Source organism: Sapajus apella, unplaced genomic scaffold (genome assembly GCF_009761245.1).
Source record: "Sapajus apella isolate SASKATOON/1434 unplaced genomic scaffold, GSC_monkey_1.0 scaffold29, whole genome shotgun sequence".
Classification (NCBI taxonomy): domain Eukaryota; kingdom Metazoa; phylum Chordata; class Mammalia; order Primates; family Cebidae; genus Sapajus; species Sapajus apella.
Genome location: NW_022436969.1, coordinates 3,682,083 through 3,703,830, shown reverse-complemented (window position 1 = coordinate 3,703,830; position 21,748 = coordinate 3,682,083). Strand labels below are relative to the sequence as shown.

The window sequence follows — 21,748 nt, the reverse complement described above, 5'->3', positions numbered from 1 at the left end:
CTTCTGTGGTAGATTGTGTTACTGCCCTCAGTGATTCACTGCCCTTTTTCAGATGGCAGAACACACACCCACACTCCCACAATGCCTCTCTGGGGTCACGGTTTACTTTCCCAAACACACTGTCAGGCTTGGCTGTATGACTGGCTTTGGCTAATGCAATGTGAGTAGCTGTGGAAAGCAGCCACTTTAAGAACTCTATCTAATGTGTTTCCACCGTTCCACCAATCCTTTTCCTTTCCCTCTCTCCCAGGAGAATGGCCTGCTGGGGATGGGAAGTTTATCTGCCTGGATCCTGAAACAAAGAAGACATGGATCAGGAACTGAGTCACTGACAGACTACAGCTGACTTATAACTTAAGCAAGAAGTAAGTCTTCATTATTATAAGCAACAATATTTTGGAGTGGCCAGTGATTGGAACCTTAGCTAACAAAAGCCAAAGAACATTCATTCATTTTGTTTGTGTTTATTCATTCAATTTGAGACATATCTGTTAATTATCTGTTAATATTACTGCAACGTATTCTGCTTGCTGGCAGAGACACAGCTACTAATGAGCTAGATCCAATGGCTGCCCTCATAGAGTTAATATTCACATGTTAGCCTGCACTCTTCTTCCCAACAAAATCTAGCAACTAGATTTAAGCAATAGGGGATTCCCTTAGTTTGGTATTGTCTAACTTGGGGCCATACAAGTAGTAGACCCAAGAAGGATCTGAAGAAAAATCAAGAAAAATCAGGGAAATTCCTGATAAGGAGACTGGGTCCCTGAAAACAAATGTTAAATTTTCATTGTGACAACTGCTTTATAATACAGACAAGAGACAATGGCTACAATCACTTTGTTCAGGTCATCTGCTTTATCACAATTTAATTTTTAAGTAAAAATAGAGAGCCCTTATGATGTCAACAATCCTTATGATGTCAGCACCAAACTGGAAACATGGAGAGGTTAAGACTCAAGTTAGCTCTAAAGTGTCAATGGCAAGGCCTCAAGTGTGTCTGGATTTGGAGGAGAAAAAAGCGGTGAACTGTGTTTACTATGTCCAGGGAATAAATACAAGAAGCAGTCTGGTCTTCCCTGGTGTGTTCATGGACCCCAGGACTCTTCATCAAATGGCTAAGCCACCTAATTTGATATCTTAAAGTAAATATAATGCTGGTAATAACCAACTTCCATATCCACTATTAAGAGTCTAAAAAATATTCTTTTTTTTATTTTTTAGCTCCTGCATTGGCTTTCTGATCACCCTGGTAGTTTATTAATCTCTGTTTTATTTCTTTTCTTTTTTTTTTTTTTTTTCTTTAACAAGAAAAGAGGTTAAGGCCATAAAATCCATTAGAGAGAGACCACTGTGCTATGCTGGAGCATGGCACATTGCCTTATGTTTTAATAATTACAAAAGGGCAAAATCACTGAACTTTTCAAGAGTTCTTAGGCAAGCCATCTTTCTATGCAGAAGGTTAAGTACTTTAAATCCCTTCCACTTGGATAGCACTGATTTTTATCTGAGAATAAAATATGACTCTTCTGAATGAGGTATTATATAAACTCTTGGTAATATTTTGGTAGTTCTAAAAAGATCACACTGAAGTCCAAAGAAACTGACAGTAACAGGCACGAAATCTGAGTGAATGTACAGAAGAAATCCAGTGGGCAACAGAACCTTCTGGTTCTCCCTTATGGGATTCCTTTATTCTTGGATGTGGAAATTATTCCACAGGATGTACTGTTACCAAATTTACAAACTAACTGCCTGTATTTCTCTAGGTTTGACTAAATTTAGCAAAGTATCCTCTTGTTCCACCTTTCATGGAGAGGTAGATCTTAAATTCTGGATAAAGCTAAACTATTTTCTGAAGACTGAGGCTTCTGTGCAGAGTGAGAGAGCCTGGCTCTGGCTGAATTCTTGCGGAGCTTGTATTTATAGACTTCTGATCCCAGGCTTTATGGGCGGAGATATGCTTTTATGAGGATAAAAAACCCACATTCTCCAGTGAGGAACATATGGGGGATGTAAGAAAAAAGAGGTCTTACTGTTTCGTTTATATTCTGTTTTCTACAGTCCTAGTGCCACTGCTTTAGGCCAGGTCATCATTATATCCTGCCTGGACCAGAGAAAAAGCCTGCCTAACTGGCCTTCCTGTCTCCAGTACTATTCCAGCTTCTTTCCTACAAACTGTTGGTTTCTCTCTCAAACGTTATTTGATGTCACTCCCCCAAGTAAGACCCTCTCCCTCTGACTGCTCTCTATGACTCCTTCCAAATGAAGGAGTTCCCCCAGCAATGGGTGAAACGATTTTTAACTGGTGCATGAACAATTTAAAACAATTATTTAAGAAAATTAACTTAAAAATTGATGAATGGTTTAAGAAAATAATAGAAGAAGTATACAGAGAGGGGAAAAACTGGAAGGTGTTAAATGAAATGCCTGCTGTTGGGTAACCTACAGCATGCAGTAAAACTTTCTAGAAAGCATTCAGTGAACCAAGACTGTTTACCCATCTTTTCTGTTTCAGCTATTCTCAGCTCCAGCAAGCACAATTGAATTATGTACCCCCAAAGGGAACCCCCCCAAAATCCCAAAGCATCATGTTCTTGTGTGCTTCTATGTTGATTATTCATTTTGCTTGAAATGATCTCTCTATTTTTTTTATCTGATTAATAGCCATCCAACCATCCAAAAGCTCATTAAAAATGTCACTTCTACTGCACAGATTTTATTGCCCCAACCATGACTGGGAGTCATTCCTGTGGTCTCTCCGGTCCCTTCTACTTTTTTTTCTTTTTAGAGACAGGGTCTCACTCTATAGCCCAGACTGTAATGCAGTAGCACAATCATGGCTCACTGTAGCCTTGATCTTCCTGGTGTCAGCTGGTCCTCACACCTCAGCCTCCTGAGTAGCTAGGACTACAGACACATGCCAGCTAATTTTTGTATTTTTTGTAGAGAGGGTTTTTTGTCACGTTGCTCAAGCTGTCCTCAAACTTCTGGGCTCAAGCGATCTGCCTGTGTCAGCTTCCCAAAGATTACAGGTGTGATCTACTGTGCCCAGCCTCCTCTACTTTTATCAGCTTTTTTGGATGACACTAGATGTGACAACCCTTTCTACAGAGGCTGTTTTGCGTTCACATCTTGCTGTCCAACACACTGCCTGACACGCAACAGGTATTCTATCAGGTAACTATGCATTGTTCTCCTGGGTGTAGTTTTTCCCACTCAGTATCCTCTCCATAGTTACATCCACTCCTTTCAGAAAAAGCTAGAATCTAGATTTAAGATATATGTGGATATAAAAGTACACCATGTTTACATTACAGTAGAACTGTATGTATCGGGGCCAACATTGCTACCCTTCTTTCTGGGTAAAGCAATTTTTGGTGCAGAAGTAGAAGATTTTAATTGTTTTCTTACAATTAGAGAACAGAAAGTCTTTTACTCCTAAAATGTAATTTACCTGTAATAGTTACTAATATGGCACCAATAATAATTAAGAGATTTTTACTATGTGACAAGCACTATACCAAGCACATTACAAAGAAAATCTCATTTAGTTCTCACTGCAATCTTAAAAGGAGGTTCTATTACTATTCCCATTTACAAATAAAAAAACTGAAGATCCAAGAGCCAAAGATCTTGACCTTGTAGAAGGTGACAGAGCTGTTAGGTGGGATGGCTAGATTTGAACTTACACAAATGCCCAACTTCTATAAGACCAGAATGAGATATTTTAACATGAGAAATTAAATTTAATTAATAGGAGAAAAAGACAAGCATTTTAAACGTTAGTAATTTCATGCAAGTTGTAAGAAGCTGCCATAAGTTTTAAACAATATTAATAAAAATGTGGTCTACTTTTGAGTAGAGAAATATACCTCATATACTCTTTAATACATACTATTTAAAACATATACTATTTTATACTTCATATACTTTTTAATACATATACATATATACACACATAAAGATTGTGTGTGTATATATATATATAGTATATATGTGTATACATGCATGCATGTGTGTGTGTACACACACAATGATATAGCTTGACTGTGTCCTCACCCAAATCTCATCTTGAATTGTAGTTCCCATAATCCCCACATGTTGTGAGTGAGGCCCAGTGGGAGGTAATTAAATCATGGGGCAGTTGCCACCATGCTGCTGCTGTCGCGATAATGAGTTCTCATGGGATTTGATGATTTTATAATCAAAAGGCCTTTTCCCCTTTTGCTCAGTGCTTTTCTCTCTTGCTGCCATGCGAATGAAGAAGGACACGTTTGCGTTCCCTTCTAGCAAGACTGTAAGTTTCCTGAGGCCTTCCAAGCCCTGTGGAACTGAGAGGTGATTAAATCACTTTCCTTTATAAATTACCCAGTCTTGGTAGTTCTGAGAATGGACAAATAGAGCAGGAGAACGGACAAATGCACACAAATATAAAGAAGTATATTTCCTTTTACAAAGATATATACAGGATTAGTATTAGTAAAATTATTGGAGATATGTTAATATCTAACTGTTGGGTTGGGATTAAATAATTTGAACTTTTCACTCTCTGAAGGTCATGTTTAAAAACTCAAAAAAAAAAAAAATGAAATTCTGCAGTTGAAATTAAAAATACATGTGACTTATTTTACTCTGCCTACCAGACTGGAAATAAGTTATCATTTTTGAGATTCAAGGCAACATTCATTCCTTATTTAAATAAACAAACTAGAAAATGTTCTCATGAGCTTTCTTATTCCTTACATCTATAAAAGCACTCCAATTATAATCACCACTATATTATTCTTCCTTTGGAACATTTGGTGCTCTGCTAAATCAAATAAGACCTGCAGATAAATAAATTTGTGTGCCTTTTAAATATTTTTATAAAATGTGCTTGAGTTCTTCCTAGGTGCTTTCAACTGTTTTAAAACTTTACAAGTATTCATTTTTGTTTGTCCAGTAAATGAAGACAATGAACAAGTTTTAAGAGGTATCTTGGATGAAAGAATCTAGATGGTATTTTGGAAAGTTATTACTGGCTTAGGACTTCTGACAGTTTTCTTCTCCCTGAAAAGTCCTACAGAACTGACCATCATATCCTTAAAACTATTGTTTTATTGTATACCTTACGTCCTCAGTCTTTCTGTCTCCAACTGCAGCAGTGTTTCTAGGTCAAGATATTTGGTTCCTCCTTTCCTCCACATTTCTCTATCTTGTAATCACATTCAAATTCATGGATTTAGGCCAGGTATGGTTGCTTACACCTGTAATCCCAGCACTTTGGGAGGTTGAGGATGAAGGATGGCTTGAGTCCAGGAAGTTGAGGCTGTAGTTAATTATGACTGTGCCACTGCACTCTGGCTTGGGCAACAGAGAGAAACCCTGTCTCTACACACACATGCATGCACACACTCTCTCTCTCTCATGGATTTAGTTGCCATTTTCAGAATGACTTCCAAATTGGATCCTTTCAGTTCATTCATTCACTAATTCACCAAATCATTGTGCCCAAACTGCCCCTCCAGCAATAAGCCCCACTCCCCTGGACCACAAAAGTGCTCGGAGAGGAGGCAGGATGGAACCATGGGATCTGAGGGACGCGAGTTCTAGGTACCATGGGATGCCAGTGAATGGTGCCTAACCCATACTCTGTATGCCTGACCCTTTCTGGATTGGTAAATACTTAATGAAGTTTCCCCAACATCTAGAAAAAGGGGAAAGGAAATTCTAGATAGGAAGAACATCAGGTAGATAGGCACCAGCACAACGTTGTAAACTGAGATTGTGAATGACAAGTAGAATTCTCTGTGGGTAGCTTGCAAGATGCTGGGTGGGGAAGGGCTTGAAATGGAGTTGGAAAGCCAAGTAAGAACCAGACACAATGGGCCTCCTATGCCTGGCATATAAGGCTTCAGATACTGGCACATTTGCATTGTACAAATATTGTGCTAGCAGCAAAGTAGGAGACATACACAAAGAGAATCGATGCCTAATTTATGCTTTTATCTATATATTACTTGCACAGTTATGTTACACACATAGATGTTCAACAGTGGTTTGCTGAATGGATGATCTTACACTGAGCTCAAGATGGTTTCATAATGAGCCATTTTTCACATATGCAGACAATCTTCAAATTATGAATAGATTGTATTCTGGAAGTCAATTTGTAGTCAGTTGTTTGGAACAAAGTTTTTCATATAAGTAATCACACCTGTTTGTTAATGATCTCCAGCCATAACACACTGTGTACCTGAGCACTGTTTTGGAGAAAGAAAATTCCAAATAGAAATTCTACTATAACTCCTGCTGCTGTGGCCAAGAAGGGCTGGGTAAGTGAAACTTTCTGACTAAATGCTTTTTATCTACTGAAGAAAATATAGTCACTGTTAAAAAAAGAAAGAAAGAAAAAAAAAAAACAGTGACCACAAACACACACACATAGCCAGAGAGAGAGAGAGAGACAGAGAGAGAAAGAGAAAGCCCACACTCAAACATAAATTCAGAATAACCACTATCCTTAGTTTTTTGTGTACTCTGACAAGTACAATGAAAGGCTCCAGACTCGGTATCCGCTGGATCTGAGACGTAAATTGGGTGGTGCCCACAGCACCATGCCCTACACATTGGCCACAGTGCATACTCGAATGCCTGAAAATGACAAAAATCTAAGAGCTAGGTAACATACTAGATGCTTAGGTTATAAAAACATGAACAAGAAATAGTGCTTTTCCTGGAGAGCTCACATGCTGAGTGGGAGAAAGAAATACTGACAGTTATACCCCAGCTGGTGAGGGCTATGACCCAAGGGTCAGGTTGTTAACCCTTCCCAGAGGTATCAAGGAAAGCTTCACAGAGAAATGTTTTGGCTGAATTCTGAAGCTAAAGTGGGAGTCCAACAGATGGCCAAGTAGGTAAGGGCTTTGCCGAGGTTACAGTGCATTCAAAAGTGTAATGCTTTTGAGGAACTGCAAATAGTTCAGTGGGGCTGCAGCACAGAAAGGGAAAGTGGGGGGTTGAGGGGTAGAAGAGGGCAGGAATCAGATGAGGAATAGCCTTATAAATAATGCTTACTGTTTGATCTTTAGCACTGAGAAAAGGAGAGTATCAGGGATGAAACAAAATCCCACAGAATACTGATACTTCAGGGATAGGCAGAAATATTTAGTAAGGATTTGCTGAATTATCCTTAAGCCAGAATTCTGGCTTCAAAAAAGTATGGTTCCAGCTGGACACAGTGGCTCATGCCTGTAATCCCAGCAGTTTAGAGTCTGAGGCAGGAGGATCATTTGAGCCCAAGGTTCAAGACAAGCCTGGGAAACAGGCTGGTAATGACCTGTCTCTACAAAAATAAAATAAAATAAAAAAAAATTAAAGTCTAGTTCCTATACCTAGAGTCAGAAGATTCACTATATCTTGAATTGACAACCATAGGAATAACTTAACAATTTCTTATGACGACAAACACTAAATTAGAAATAAAATCATTAGGCACTCTTACATTTTCTAAAAGATCTAGGCATATATGTATAAATTTCTGCAAATTCTACCCGGGTCTATACATAACTAAGAGCTGGCAAAGTCAGGACATATTTCTGTGGATAAAGGGAGTTACTGGCATTCTGTTGTTTTTGCTTTCCATATGTTTCTAAATCATGTCAACTACAAATTAACCTTATTACCTATTTAGCAGAAATGAATACATATGTTCAGAAGGCAGCATATATTTTAGGAATAGACAGTAATGGATATAGAGATAGGCAACTATTCCAATTTTGTTTTAAAACCTTTTCTACAAGCATTAAGTACATCTAGAAACCTAATATTGATTATGTTTAATATTATATGAATTTTGAAGAAGCCCAGAATACAAGAGTCTTATCAGCCTATGACTGAAGGCCATATACAACAGATGCATTCCACTTTGTAATGCGTTGAGACATATTCTGATCTTGGAAACACTAATGATATGACCAGAAAAGAGAAGTTCTGCCATATATTCACAATCAACATCAATATGTATTGTTTGCTTATACAGACAATAAAAATTCAATAGGAGAATTACAGTAAAACTATAGACACGCTCTGAAGCAGCAGCATAAATAAATGAACTTCAAAACTTAAATATTAAATGTAGCAAAACTCTTGGCCAGTAATGAAATAAAAGAATGTCATAATAATTTTGACAGTGAAAATCATATCTGTTATATGCAACAGAGAAGTAGCTTCCTTTTACAGAAGCTCTTAAAACTCCTCAACTAGACAAGTATTTAAATCACTTACATAATACTTAATTTAGCTCTTCCAACTAATCTCTTTTGATGGAGTCATTGGGCAGGCACTGAATTCTCATGATTTTTGAGATTCAAAGGGTACAGTGTGAGGAAAATTAAAGTGAACTACTGTTATATTTATTAATGCTAATATATGAAATTAGAATGCACTATAATATTGTTAGTCTATTTATTATTTGTAATCTAAGGGAAACAAATCCTTCTTGGAGACAGTGTGACTAATTATGATAATATATGATGTATGTCATTTTACAAATGCAGAATCTTAATTGATCAATCTCTTTTTGGTGGATCAAAGCAATTACATTTGTTCATTGTTAATGAAGCCACATTTGCTTTCACTCAAAGACAAGAAATACAAGTATGTTTCAGTGAACTGTATAGCTGTATTCCAAGCAATTTGTGGCCTACAGAGATCTAACCATTAGCATGAAGTAAAAACTCTTATAGAGAAAATGAGTCTCTCTCTGTACCTCATTAATGAAGTCCCCAATGTCTCCAGGGTGTGGGGCTGCAGAGCGGACCGGATACTGGGGCTCGGCATGGATGGGTCTTTCATCCATTCGTCGGATTCCCACAGGCTTGATGGCATCAGGCTCCACGGTGTCAGGCTGCTGCAGCTGGCTCAAGTCGTAGTCCTGCAAAAAGACAAAAATCAAAAACCAATGAGAGATGGGCACAAAGATAGAAAATTACAACCTCACTTTTTAAGCACGTACTCAGAACATATAGAAATGAGGAAAATTTAACATAATGGAAAAGTTGCCACTATGAATTTTTTCATGTTATGATTAAATATTTCTTTCACACAGCTCTTTCTTCTGTGCTTTTCATTTCTACAGTCTGTGCTCCATCTGCTTTACAATGTTCCTCATCAGTTTCCAATGAAAAACAGCAGTGTGATGCGGTCTCACTATAAAACAACTAAAAAACTGACTAGACAATATAGTTGTACCATAGAAGCAAAGGTGCTAACTTAATGCTTTTAATATATTTTTTAAAATGAGGGTGGTTATTTTTCCTTTTCCCTAAAGGATGGCATTAGTTTATCAAGGTTTCAAGCCACCCTTCTTCCTTCCCTCTCTCCCTTCTAAAGTCTAGAGCAGAGGTCAGAAAAACCATGATCTCTGGGCCCAGTGTGACCTATGGCCTATTTTTCTCTAAGACTAGCTTTTACATTTTTAAAGTTACTTAAAATAAAAGTAACAAAGAAAAATATGCTACAGGGAATGTACGTGGCCCACAAAACCTAAATTCTTTACTGTGTGGCTCTATTGAGGAAAAGTTTACAAATGACCTCTGGTTTAGTGGTGTTAGGCCAGAGGGAGGGTGGATTTTCTTCCCTTGCTGCCCTGTGGGAATGTCCTGAAAAAACACGTCTGTCCACTTTCAGAGGCAGAGTACAACCTGTGAAGAAGGATGCTCTGGCCATAGGTTGAGCCCTCAGAACTATTTTTAGCCCAGGCATTAGACAGCTGGACAGGAATGTAGAAGGAGACCGATTACAATGTGGAAAAGCATCCACATTTTAGGTTTGGGCGAACACTTGGTAGTTTTCAAACCTCTGAATTCTGGTGATATAAAATGTCATGTCTTCAGCTTACCCAATATTCTCCCAATTCAAAATTGACATTGCAGAAAGCATAGATTTACTTACACTTTTCTTAGTTTAGGCTTCATCTCTGCCTAAAACTAGCTTAAAACCTTTTGCAATTATCTCTACAGTGATTTTGATTTATTCGACAGTTGAACATTTACCATGTTTTGGCAATATTCTAGGTGTCTTAGATATCTTCACTCATTTGATCCTCTTAGTACATGTGATATTAAGTTCTATACCCATTTAAGAGATGAGAAAACTGAGTTTCAAATAACCCAAGAAAGTTGCCCATGGTCCCAGATCTATTAAGAACCAGATTCTGACTCCAAGTGTATTAGATTCCAAAATCATCTATGAGTAAATCAAGATTGAATTACAAGGTTGGATTTAGAGGTAAGGAACTAGATAAATGAGTATGGAGGGACAGGAATGTGAGGAATGCTTAAAATAATATGAGACAAAAAGAAGGAAAAGGTCACTAACATTCATACCCATTGTGTGCCAGGCACTATATACCAGGCCCTTGATAAGTGTTTTCTCTGTCTAACAAACCCATGAAGAAATGTTTTATTATCATCTTTTAAGATAAAGAAACAGGTTGAGTAACTTGCCCAAGGTCACACAGCTAGTCCGTCTAACTTCATAGCATGTGATTTAAAATTTATGTCTATGCTCAATAAGACACTATGATCCTGGCAACACTTCCCCTGAGTGTTTCTTATCGAGAACTTCAGGTAGCACATGAAGGCATTCAGATACCCTGATGGAAAAACTCCTCCTCTTAGATGTGTGCAATGTGATGCAGAAAGCGAGGTAAGTACAGAGGCTTCGAACCCACCACAGTGGGATGTACATTTGGTATATCACAAGCTATAAAATGCTCAGGGAGAAACCGGCTTTTGCTTTGAACCATCTATGGGCTGGCGAGAAAGCGCCGTTTTGGGAGAGTCCACAGCAGGAGCAAAGGCATCAGAATACTGCTTTCTCTTGTCAGGTTGGAGTATTTCAAATCATCCATACAAAACTTGAAAGAAAACACCTTGATCTTCCACAAATGTGCTCAATTTTCAATTTTATAGAATCTGAGTTATTTACTCAGTTATTTACAACAGATGTGAAAGCCCTTGAAATGTTAAAATGCTATATACGATAAAAAGAGGGATTTAGTTAAAGAAATTTGAATGCTTTCACACTAAAAAGCATGGTTTTTTTCCAGGCCTTGTTTAATTGCATAACTACCAAGCATAGTAGAGTGGGGTGAACTGTAAATAAGCATGCATTCTTATTAGTTACCAAAGCTGTCCCTAAAATGGGGGAAAATAGATGACAAGTATATTGATGACAGTTAATAAATGATTTTACCCTAAGGGTGAAAAATGTTTTATTAGAAGTCTAAATTACCACACAAAAACGTAATAGAATCTTACGTTTAAGCACTTTCTTTTACCTGGCGACGTATTCTTTGATAGTCCCGGATGTAACAACTTAGGGTGACAAATGTAAGAACAGAAAGGAATTTCTTTCATGTAACTAGAGATAAAAGAGGTATGTGGGCTTTGCTCATGCTACACCCTATCTGAGAAGAGCAACTCTACTCTGACTTTTGTAATTCCCACTGAATCCAGAGGTTGCAAATAAAATTGCATTTTGATTGGCTAGCAGAGTTTTAAACATATTCAAATAGGTCGCCAACATTTAGACATATCTCACCTGAAAATAACGAGATCTAGCAAAACAGATCTTACATTTTGACAACAATTTGCTCTAGCTGATAGTAGCTGTCCCCTCTGGACAAAGAAAGCACATCCTCCTAATCTGCTTCATTCATTGTATATATAACATACTTACATAATAGCAAATAATTTACAGTTCTTTATCTTTCTTTTGATAGCTTTTCCTAAGAACCAGAGAGCAGGAAGAGTCTTAAAACTTCTCTTGTCTTATCAGACCTTTAAACCATTAATGTGTCAGGCTCATAGAGAGTGCTCACTAAAAAAAAGTGTTGAATATAATCTCAGTGATGATACTTATCCAGATAACAAAGGAGCAGCTAATTCAAGAAACGTGACTTGGATCACATTACATGCTATAGTAATAATTTATAATGAGGAGGGAGAGAAAGACCACCTGGTCCCATTGCTGAGAATCATTGCCATGGTGAATCACTACATAATGATGGAAACCTGTTAAATTCTTCCACTGTGATGATGTCCAAAAACAGACAGAAAATCTCTAGTTTACAGGAAGCTAGACACTGGGTTAAACTATATGGCTTAGTGTCTCTGTGATGGATTCCCCTCATCTACTGCAAATATGGGATATAAAAATCTAATAATGGCAGGCAGCATGTGAAAGTGTTCTTTGGTCACAGGGATGGGCTCTTCTGTTGATGTCCATCTGTGTTGCATGGCAAAAGTCCTGACCTGAGGGTCTAATTTTAGGCCTTTCGATAAAAGCCCTCCATAATTATACATCTTTACAATCCCAGAATGACTTACATAAACACACAAATGACATGTAGGATGAAAATTATAAAGAAAATTACAAAGACTAAAAATCTCAACATCATTGGGTTCATGGCCTTACTTGTGAAGATTATAAACATTCCAAAAAGACATCTTTATTTGGCTCCTAAAACTTTAGAGAAAGAGTGGGTCTGAAAATTCTCTTATGATTGCCAATCTTTACAATGTTAACTTCAAATGAAGGCCAAGGAAAATCTCTTTTTTACCTCCTTTTAATGTTTGGAATGTGTGTTAATTGGCAATCGTCATTAAAAATAGGCATGAAATTTGGGCTTTGAGAATATTAACACTGCAAGTAACTTAATTTTTTTTTTCTCTATGATTTAAATATCTTAAGGTGATATAGGGAAGTTAGTAAGACTTTAGCAGCTAAAGCTCTCGTTCTTGTCTTTTTTTTTTTTGGTTGATTCCACTGACTTGCAATGATTTATAATTAGTTTGGAAAATGATACGAGAGTTTAACTCAGGGCATTTGGTTATGCTAGAATAAAGTAAAATGCTGCATCAGTATAAATTGAAATTCTGGAATCTCAGGCAAATATTTCCAACAACTACATTGCATGTAGAATCTATAGAATTATACAGTCAGCCCATTTCAGGGAGTGATGCAAACATTCATTTACCATTCCACCAGTATTTATGGAATGCCTACTGGGTGCCAGATGTCATTTTCCGGTCTGAGACAAACCTTTATCTGGTGCTCATCAGCTGTCAGGAATTACATTAGGTAATTTCTCCTGCGGTATTGCATATAATACAAAGAAAAACCCTTCTAAGTGGGTGTTATTGTTCCCACTCTGTTGATTACAGTAGCTAAGGGAGGTTAATGATTTGACCAAGGTCATAGACTCACTTAAGCATGCCAAAGGATAACACAGAGAGACCACCAGGGCAAGCAAAATAAATAATCAAAAACCTGCATCTTTTTGCCAATTGCCAGTGAAGAAATGCACCAGAGTTTACTGAGGCAGAAAACATCTGGAGTTTGAAGTGCTGGGAGGGGGTGTTCGGTTCTGCTAATCAGGCACTGGGCGCCAGCATTCTGCACACAACAGAATGAGTTCTTCAGTCTGTGCACAGTTGGTTAAAATAAGACTAATTGTTGTTTAGGCAGGAAGGAGTCCTCACTTAGGTCAAATAAGAGTTTGTCACATGGAAGAAAGGGGTGGACATTCAAAATTCACTGGCCTTTATCAGCCTCCACTGGTTAGAATCAGTGATGAAACGCAACAGTTTTGCTATCTCTTAGGCATGGGCTGGTACAAGTGGAAAATTTTCCTTTTATAGTTGCAAAGGCAAGTGACTTTAAAATCCCCATGTAGATAAGGTAAACATTAAACCTGTTTCAAGACTGAGTGACTGACAGAAATTGAAATACTCACATGGAAGTAAATGAACAAAATTCTGAAGAATAAAAAAGTATCTGGAAAAAAGCTGACTGTGGCACAGGCAAGAAACTTCAGACACAAAAAGAAATGGAAGGTGAGAAAGAAGATTATTATCTCACCCTCTATGAGCTCCTGGCATTAAAATAATTGAATAAAATAGTATAAGGTGTCAACATATTAGCATACAACTGCTGACAAGTAAGTCAAATATACCCGTGCAAGCTGTATGCAAATTACATTACAACCTGATTTTCTTCCCCAGTGACATATCCTTACGACGGTAACTATCTTCACAGGTCAAATGATGTGGAAAAATAAGTAGATTCTACGGATTATTAAAGCCCCCACCACCACCCCAAATAAAGGATTTGCTAAAAAGCTTTTTCTGGATTGAACCACAAGCCTAATAGAAATAAAATAACTTGGGGACTTTTGGTATACAGATGAAGGATCTCTGTTCTCTCTCTTCATATACATCTTCATCTTATTGGTAGTCAGTTTTCTGCTTCCCACAAGGGAGGGGACTGAGCACCCACTAAAAGGGAACAGTTATTGTTTCTGCCCCTGTGGCTTACTTTAATGCTGAGCTGTCACAGATTCCTTTAAAATTCTACCTGTTTTCAGAATTGTGAATGAGCTACAGGTTCACTCTTTGACGCAAAATTATGCTTCTATTTTAGAAATTGTGACTGTTGAAATCCTATCACAACTTATGGCCTGTTGTAAAATTATAGCTTATTCTTTTAGGAAAATGTGGCATATACATACTTCAGTTAAGATTTGATTCCACAAATTCTTTTGTAAGAAGAGTCTCTCTTGGGAAATAGACTTGGTTACTAACATCATACAGCCTTTAGTCTAATGCCTTTTAAAAGGACACATTTACAAATAATGAAAGCTTGGCCAGGTGTGGTGGGTCATGCCTGTAATCCCAGGTCTTTGGGAGGCTGAGGCAGGTGGATCACTTGAGGTCAGGAGTTGGAGATCAGTCTGGCCAACATAGTGAAACCCTGTCTCTACTAAAAATACAAAAATTAGCCAGGAGTGGTAGTGGGTGCCTATAGTCCCAGCTACTCAGGAGGCTGAGGCAGGAGAATCACTAGAACCTGGGAGACAGAGGTTGCAGTGAGCCAAGATCATGCCATTGACCTTCAGCCTGGGTGACAAGAGCAAAACTCTGTCTCAAAAAAATAACAATAAAAACAATGAAACCTTAATATAATATCTAAACTGTTAGAAAAAATAAGGAAAGTGAAGGTGTAAGAAGCCGTGAAGGAAGTACTGCTGGAAGAAGAGAGGATGTAGGTAATTGAAGACTTCAAGGGAGCAGAGGAACAGGGCTTCAAAAAGATGGAGCACTTGAAATATGAAATAATTTCCCATCGTTTCGGTGCAATCCAGTTATAGCCCTATAAAGATGAGCACATTTCTTAACCCTTCTAAGACACTGTCTGTCTTGGGAGACAAAAGTATAGCCATCTAAACACATGTTGGGTTGCATGTTTTCACCTTGAGCTCCAATTTCTTCTTGAAAAAAAAAAAAAAAAAAAAAAATTGACCACTTGGATAGAGACCAAAGCTGTTCTATTAATTCATCTCAGAGGAAACATAAAAATAGTTAATAAAGAAATGACAACATTTGGTTGAGAACATGGTGGCAGAGCATCAAGATCCCTCCCTAGTTTATGACACATCATTTTGAAATGTTCTGAAGAATATTCTTTGTGTTACGATAAATGTACACATAAAGTAAATACTGCAAAGGGAGCCAAGTATTTGATTTTTTAAAATCCTTAATTCAAATCCTGGTTTCATCATATTTTTAACTGTGTGACCTTCAGCAGATTACATAAACTTCCCATACTAACCTTAATAGTATTTAACTTTTAGACAAAAAAGCCAATGAGAATTCCATTGATTGAATACATCTATAGCAAGGTTCAACAATCTTTTTCTGTAAGGTCTAGATAGTAAATATTAATATGTTAGGCTTTGGGGGCCAGATAGTCCATGTCACAATATTGCAACTCTGCTGCTGCTACAGAATAAAAGTAGTCATAGATAATACATAAAAAATGGGCATCAATGGGCATGGTGCATGGCCCTGTTCCAGTAAAACTTTATTTATAAAATAGGTAGCTGGCGGATTTGGTAGCTGCACTGGCCTATAGCATTTTTGCACGTTAGCTTTTTTTTTTTTTTGCATAGTACTAATGCATACTTGGCATTCAAATCTTTATCACTGTTATTACTAGAATATCAATAGCTTTAAAATTCCTTAAAACTAAATGTAGTAAATTTGTAATTGGCCAGGAAGAATAAATATTAAAATGACTTACATAAAATAGTGTGTCATTTGCATGAAGTGACAGGAATGGCAAAAAGAAAGTCATATGCAAATCATGTGCACAGTGAAAGTATTTAATAACTGGGAGGGCATGGGCACTGATCAGTTCAGAACACACGCCTTTTACAGCCTACTAATGTGTACCCTGGCCACAAGTGTTTTGAGAATAGCATGGAAAAAGGGAATGACAATGTGCTAACCCAATCCCTAGTGGAACTTTCCTTTTGTGAAATCAGAATTCTTTCAATAACAAACATATAACAGTGTTTACAGGTGGGTAAAAATGAATAACTCAGGAACATCATTAACAGAGCATGCTTTAGCCAACAATAAAAGCGTTGAAAGTGGCCTCCACAATTATGTCCAGATTCAGCCATCTGTTAAGTTTGCTTATACGGCAGAATCAATTTTTAAAATAATCATTTCAAGCAATCAAATATACCATAGTTAGATTAAAAAGCTTCATTCTTGACATAAAGTCAAAAGGTTGGGCTTGATTGCCCACATTAGGTCTGGTTCCTGAGACTGCAGAAGTCCACAGAGATCCCCTGGCTCAAGAAGAGATTTCTTGACTCAGAAAAGTAGCTGATTTGTTCTCCAGTGGCTTTCTTGTACCTGTGTGCCCCATCCTTCTGTCTAGGCATCCTGCCTGGACTTTGGATTTAGTTCTAGACTGTATACTCAGATTTTTTTTTTTAAATACTTGGCTGCTTAGATTGCTTCTCCAGATTTTAACTTTGTTAATGTCCAAATGTGCCCAATTCTGCAAGCTTAATCAATTGATTGGGTCTTACCCTTATGTCTTCTAAAGTCAGATTACCAGTGGTCATCTAATAAGCTGTGGCTATGTGCCTGGCCGTACTAGACCAAACCAATAACAGCTCCTGCCTGCCATAAACCAGTGAGACTAAATAAAATATCTATTATACAACCTCTATCACAGTGCATGAGAGCTTGAACTATTGAGTCACACAGGCCTAGGTTTGAAAACCGGAATAATAGCAGTGTCCACTTCATGGAATCATCAGGAACGCCATAAAGGACTTGCAAACTAAGAGGGTAGCACAGTGCCTGACACAGAACACGTATGCAACAATGCTAGCATTTATGAATGCTATCATCGTTTCCTGAAGACATCAGAGATCTCTAAGGATAACAGTGAAGTTATCAGAAGTGTACTGGTTCAATTATGTCACAGATAGAGTTGCAAAATAACTTAGAAATTCAGGAAGAGGACCCAGAGCGGTTTAACTAACATTCTGAGTGTTGCTGAAATAAAAAATGAGTATGACAAGCCTTTGCTTTACAGAGCTTAAGGTCAGGACCAACACTGGACATAAAAGCTCAAAATAGAGGCAGACAGGGAATGCTGTGGGAGACAGCAGAGACATTCAGTTCAGCCTGGTACTCCAAGACAAGATGTCTTAAGATGAATCTTGATGGCTAAACAAAATTAGATGAAGAAATGGACTATGTTAAAAAATGTGGAAGAGTGTGGTATAGGTGTGCGAGTACAGGCAGTTCAAAATGCAAAGTGGAGGGGTAAAGAGAAAAGAAACTAAATTGTCAATGCTTGAAGTTCCCTTTCCTAAAGGCCAAACCCTGGGTCACAGGAACTGTGGGTTCTTACCTCATCTCACGCACCTGGACACAATGGAATGTGCTTTCTGTGTCATCAAGACTCTAGGGATCTCATCTACATCAATACTGAAACTAATTTCCACAAATCACATAAAAAAATGAATTTCACTGAAAAAAGTCAATGGACACTCATATGACAATTATATCTATATCTTCTGGGTTTTGAAAACCTAGGCGCTCCTATTATAATTCCCTTTATCCTGAAATTATATGTGATTCCTTACGTGATGCCTGTGCTGGATCCTGATCAAGAAGACTTTAGTATCACAGAAAAGTAGAAGAAGCTTTCTTCAGATAAAGGAGAGCTTCCTTTCCTTGTTTTTGTTGAGTCTTAAATTCCGTTTTTCATGCCTATACAGTGTTGCATTTCATGAGCTGTACCTATTGCATCTCCCCTGTGTCAAGGGACCTATTTCCCTGTGACATAGCTGGATGTCCATGCAACCCATTGTGGGTGGGGTAAAAAGTGTTCTCACTGAGTATCCAAAAAGATTCTCTAAATTCAAGTACCTAACCAGGGTGTGTTAAGACTTCCAGCTGATCACTGAAACCATTTTATTCTTCTTTCTAGACACACTGCTCAAGGTTATTTCCCAAGGAATTAGGAGTAGAACAGACGTGTGCCACTTCTAGGCCTGGCCCATAGAAATCTCTCCAAAATCATCCTCCATACCCTGTTGTCATGCAGCAATTGCATGGATTTATGGGTAGGATGATCCTGAAAGTTACACGTGAAAGATGGGACAGCCTCTGGCACTTTCGGTCCCTGAATGACTGTATGGAGAGGAGCAGACCACCTTTCTCCATCCCAAATGCCCACAACCTGAAACCCCATTACTGTTATGAAAGCAAGAAATACATTTTCAACTAGAGTTAGGTCACTGAAATTTTAGAGTCTGTTACAGCAGTTAGCCTATTTTAGCTAACACATCTGGTTAAATATATTTGTGTGGTTACTTCTCTCTCTTTCTGTCTCTCTTATTCAAGCAATATAGAACTATCTTGGAAAATCACCTCCTCTTTGTATGAATCTGTTTTTTGTTAATCCAAGACGTTATTGTATAATTGAATCAGGGTCTGCAAAGTTAAGTATCTATGAAGAACGGGCTGATAACATATATGAATAAAGCTGGTCTGGTACAAAGAAAAGAAAACTGGAACATGACTGTCCTGCTTAAAGAGGGGGAATCTCGGTTTGGTTCTCAGGATGCAGGTCATGTTTCCAGATCTTTTCACTTTTTAAAAGGAATAGAAAACAAGAATTTTACATGAATATTTTCGATTTTTAATTCTGCAAGCTAAAGAAAACATAGCCACAGTCCACGTATGAACAGATTCTACGTTTATAAAATGCTACTTTACAGTGACACAGAATTCATCTTTCAGACATGTCCCCCAAAACATAGGGGTTGGTATTAGGTATTGCTATGATCTGAATGTCTTTGTCCCCCACTGAGTTCACATGCTGAAACCGAATTCCCAATACAATAGTATTAAGGGGTAGGGCCTTTAGGAAGTGATTAGGTCATGAGGGTGGAGTCTTCCTGAGTGGGATTAGTACCCTTATAAAGAATACCAAGGGAGTTTGTTTGCTCCTTTCATTGTATGAGGACACTGCAAGAAAGGCACTTTATATGAAGCACAGAGTAAGCTCTCACCAGACACTGAATCTGCTGGTGCCTTGATCTTGGACGTCCTGCATCCAGAACTGTAAGAAATAATTTTCTCTTCTTTATAAACTACACGGTTTATAGAATTTTGTTATAGCAGCCTGAACAGGCTGAGCTACTTCCTTTGAGAGTTCAAAAACATCTCAGCATCTCAGATAAAAAACAAAAATAAAAACAAATAAAACAAAACAAACAAACAAAACACCCCAGTGAACCAGGCGCTGGTCAGTCTCTAAAACTTAAACACATTTTGGAATTCTGACAGAGTCCTCTCAGTCCTGGAATGTGAAACCTATATAGTGTTCTCTGAGCCTAAGAGGTGCTGGGCCTTGTCTGGAGAGACTGAGAAGAAAATGGAGCCAACTGCCATGCTCCGGTCAGCAACAGACTTGAGTATGAGAAGAAAGACCTGAGACATGGTGCATCACAAGGTCCAAGAACCCCAAGAGTGATCAAGAGAAGACTGATGTGGAATCTTTAAGCAGCCGCCCAGACTTACTGTCACAACCTCCTTTGCCCAGCATCAGCTTCAGTCTCTCATGAGTTAACTCTGCCTGAGAGACAAGTCCTCATCCCTTTGATGCAGGATATTTTCTTCACCTCTTTGTGGGACTCATGATGGGGTGCCCCATTTACTCAGCCGCTGTGCTCAATCCCCTGTGGGAGGGAGTGCACAGGCGAGTGACTGCGGGAACTGGCTGGCCACTTTGGCACTGGCAGGAGCAAACTCCACACAGGCACTGTATTGGCGTCTAGGTGGGGGTGCCTGTCACCCCAAGGCCCCAGAGGGCATGCCACAATACTCTCTTAGCTCTGCTGTCCACAGACCCCAGTGTGTTATCTGCTCAGTGGGCCATTTGCCTCATTACATGGGGCGGCTGCCCTCTGCCCGTGTAGGCAAAGGTCCAGAGTGACAGCCTTTTTTGGTAGCCACACTTGGTGAGTCTCAAATTCTTTTCTAGTGCCCAAGAAGAATGAGGTCATGCAGATAAATTGAAGGATGGTGAATGAGAAGAATTTTACTGAGTGATGAAAGTAGCTCTCAGCAGAGAGGGGAGCTGGAAAGGGGATGGGAAGGGCAAGTCAATCTCCCCTGAAGTCAAGTCACCTCTCTGCTCCTCTCCTTTGCAGTCAATGCTTCTCTCTGACATCCAGCTGCTTCTCTCTTCTACTGGCTGAGTCTGGAGTCTTTACAGGTATAGAATCAGGGGCAGGGCAGGCCACAGGCAGTTTTGAAAAAGGCAACATATGATTGGTAAAAAGACATTATTCAGAAAGAGCCAATCATGAGAGTAGGCAAACAGGGATAGAAGGTCTTACTTTGGGCCATGGGTTCCAGGCTGTTCAGCTTGAAGATGTGGCTTTGCCAGGGACCTGTCCCTGTCTGCCTAGAAATTCTCTGCCTCTTGCCTGTATCACCTTGAGGTGGCATTGCTCTTTGAGCCAGAACTCATGGTCTGAAGGGTTCCAGCTTCTATCAATTGTCATTTGTGACCCCAACCAAAATGTATAGCAGCACCTCTTCTCATAGATTATGAATTCCCACAGCAGCCCAAGGCCTTGGGAATGGTTAATGTTTCAAGTCAAATTCTGAAAGCACAGGAAGTTGCTGGATGTTCCAGGTCTGCTTCAAGGACGAAAAAGCCTTCTGACAAATTCACATGGCATTCCAAAAGGCAGTATTTTAGTTGCCTGGTAAAGTATGAGCTTTGCCAAGGATGGTGAAAGATACGGTAGACACCATTTTCTTTGCACTGAGGCAGACAAAGATTTAATCCTCACTTTGCTACCTTCTAACAGTATATGCCTATTTTACTGTATGATTGTGGAGGACAAATGAACTAATGTATATTTCAATAATGAAATAATGTACTTAGTACAGTGGCTAACACATAAGGTACAACAAGCAACAGCTTTTGGTATTATTATAAAGAATGAAACTGCATTGTGTCAGGTGATATAGGTAGAGGTTTAATGTGAGCACCAGTGACTGAGCACCATTTATATACACTCGATAAATGTTTGTAATTAAGTCTAAGCTTTAAAAAGCAGAAAGCTAACAGTTTCTGTTTCTTATCCTGGGGCTGAAAGGGATGGTCCCAGGGAAATTGAGCTATCGGCTGTATTGTACATTCATCCTGATTTTATTAGTGATGATGATACGGAAGGAACTCGATACAAAGATCATTGAAAGCGATACTGTATCTGCAACCAACCCCTTTGGCCAAAAGGGCACTGAAGGACATTTACTAATGAGGGTAATTAAACATGCCTTACTAACCAGCAAAAAGCCCTGCT

At 38.6% G+C, this 21,748-nt stretch overlaps 1 protein-coding gene across 3 annotated transcripts in view; it reads right to left on the bottom strand.

The window, feature by feature from the left end:
• Positions 1–21,748, bottom strand: part of CDH2 (cadherin 2) — a 236,110-nt gene that overhangs the window by 3,635 nt on the left and 210,727 nt on the right. For all 3 annotated transcript variants that reach the window (XM_032293129.1, XM_032293132.1, XM_032293130.1), the window contains one exon: positions 8,753–8,917. In XM_032293129.1, the coding sequence (XP_032149020.1) occupies positions 8,753–8,917 (165 nt within the window). The remainder of the gene's footprint in view (positions 1–8,752; positions 8,918–21,748) is intronic.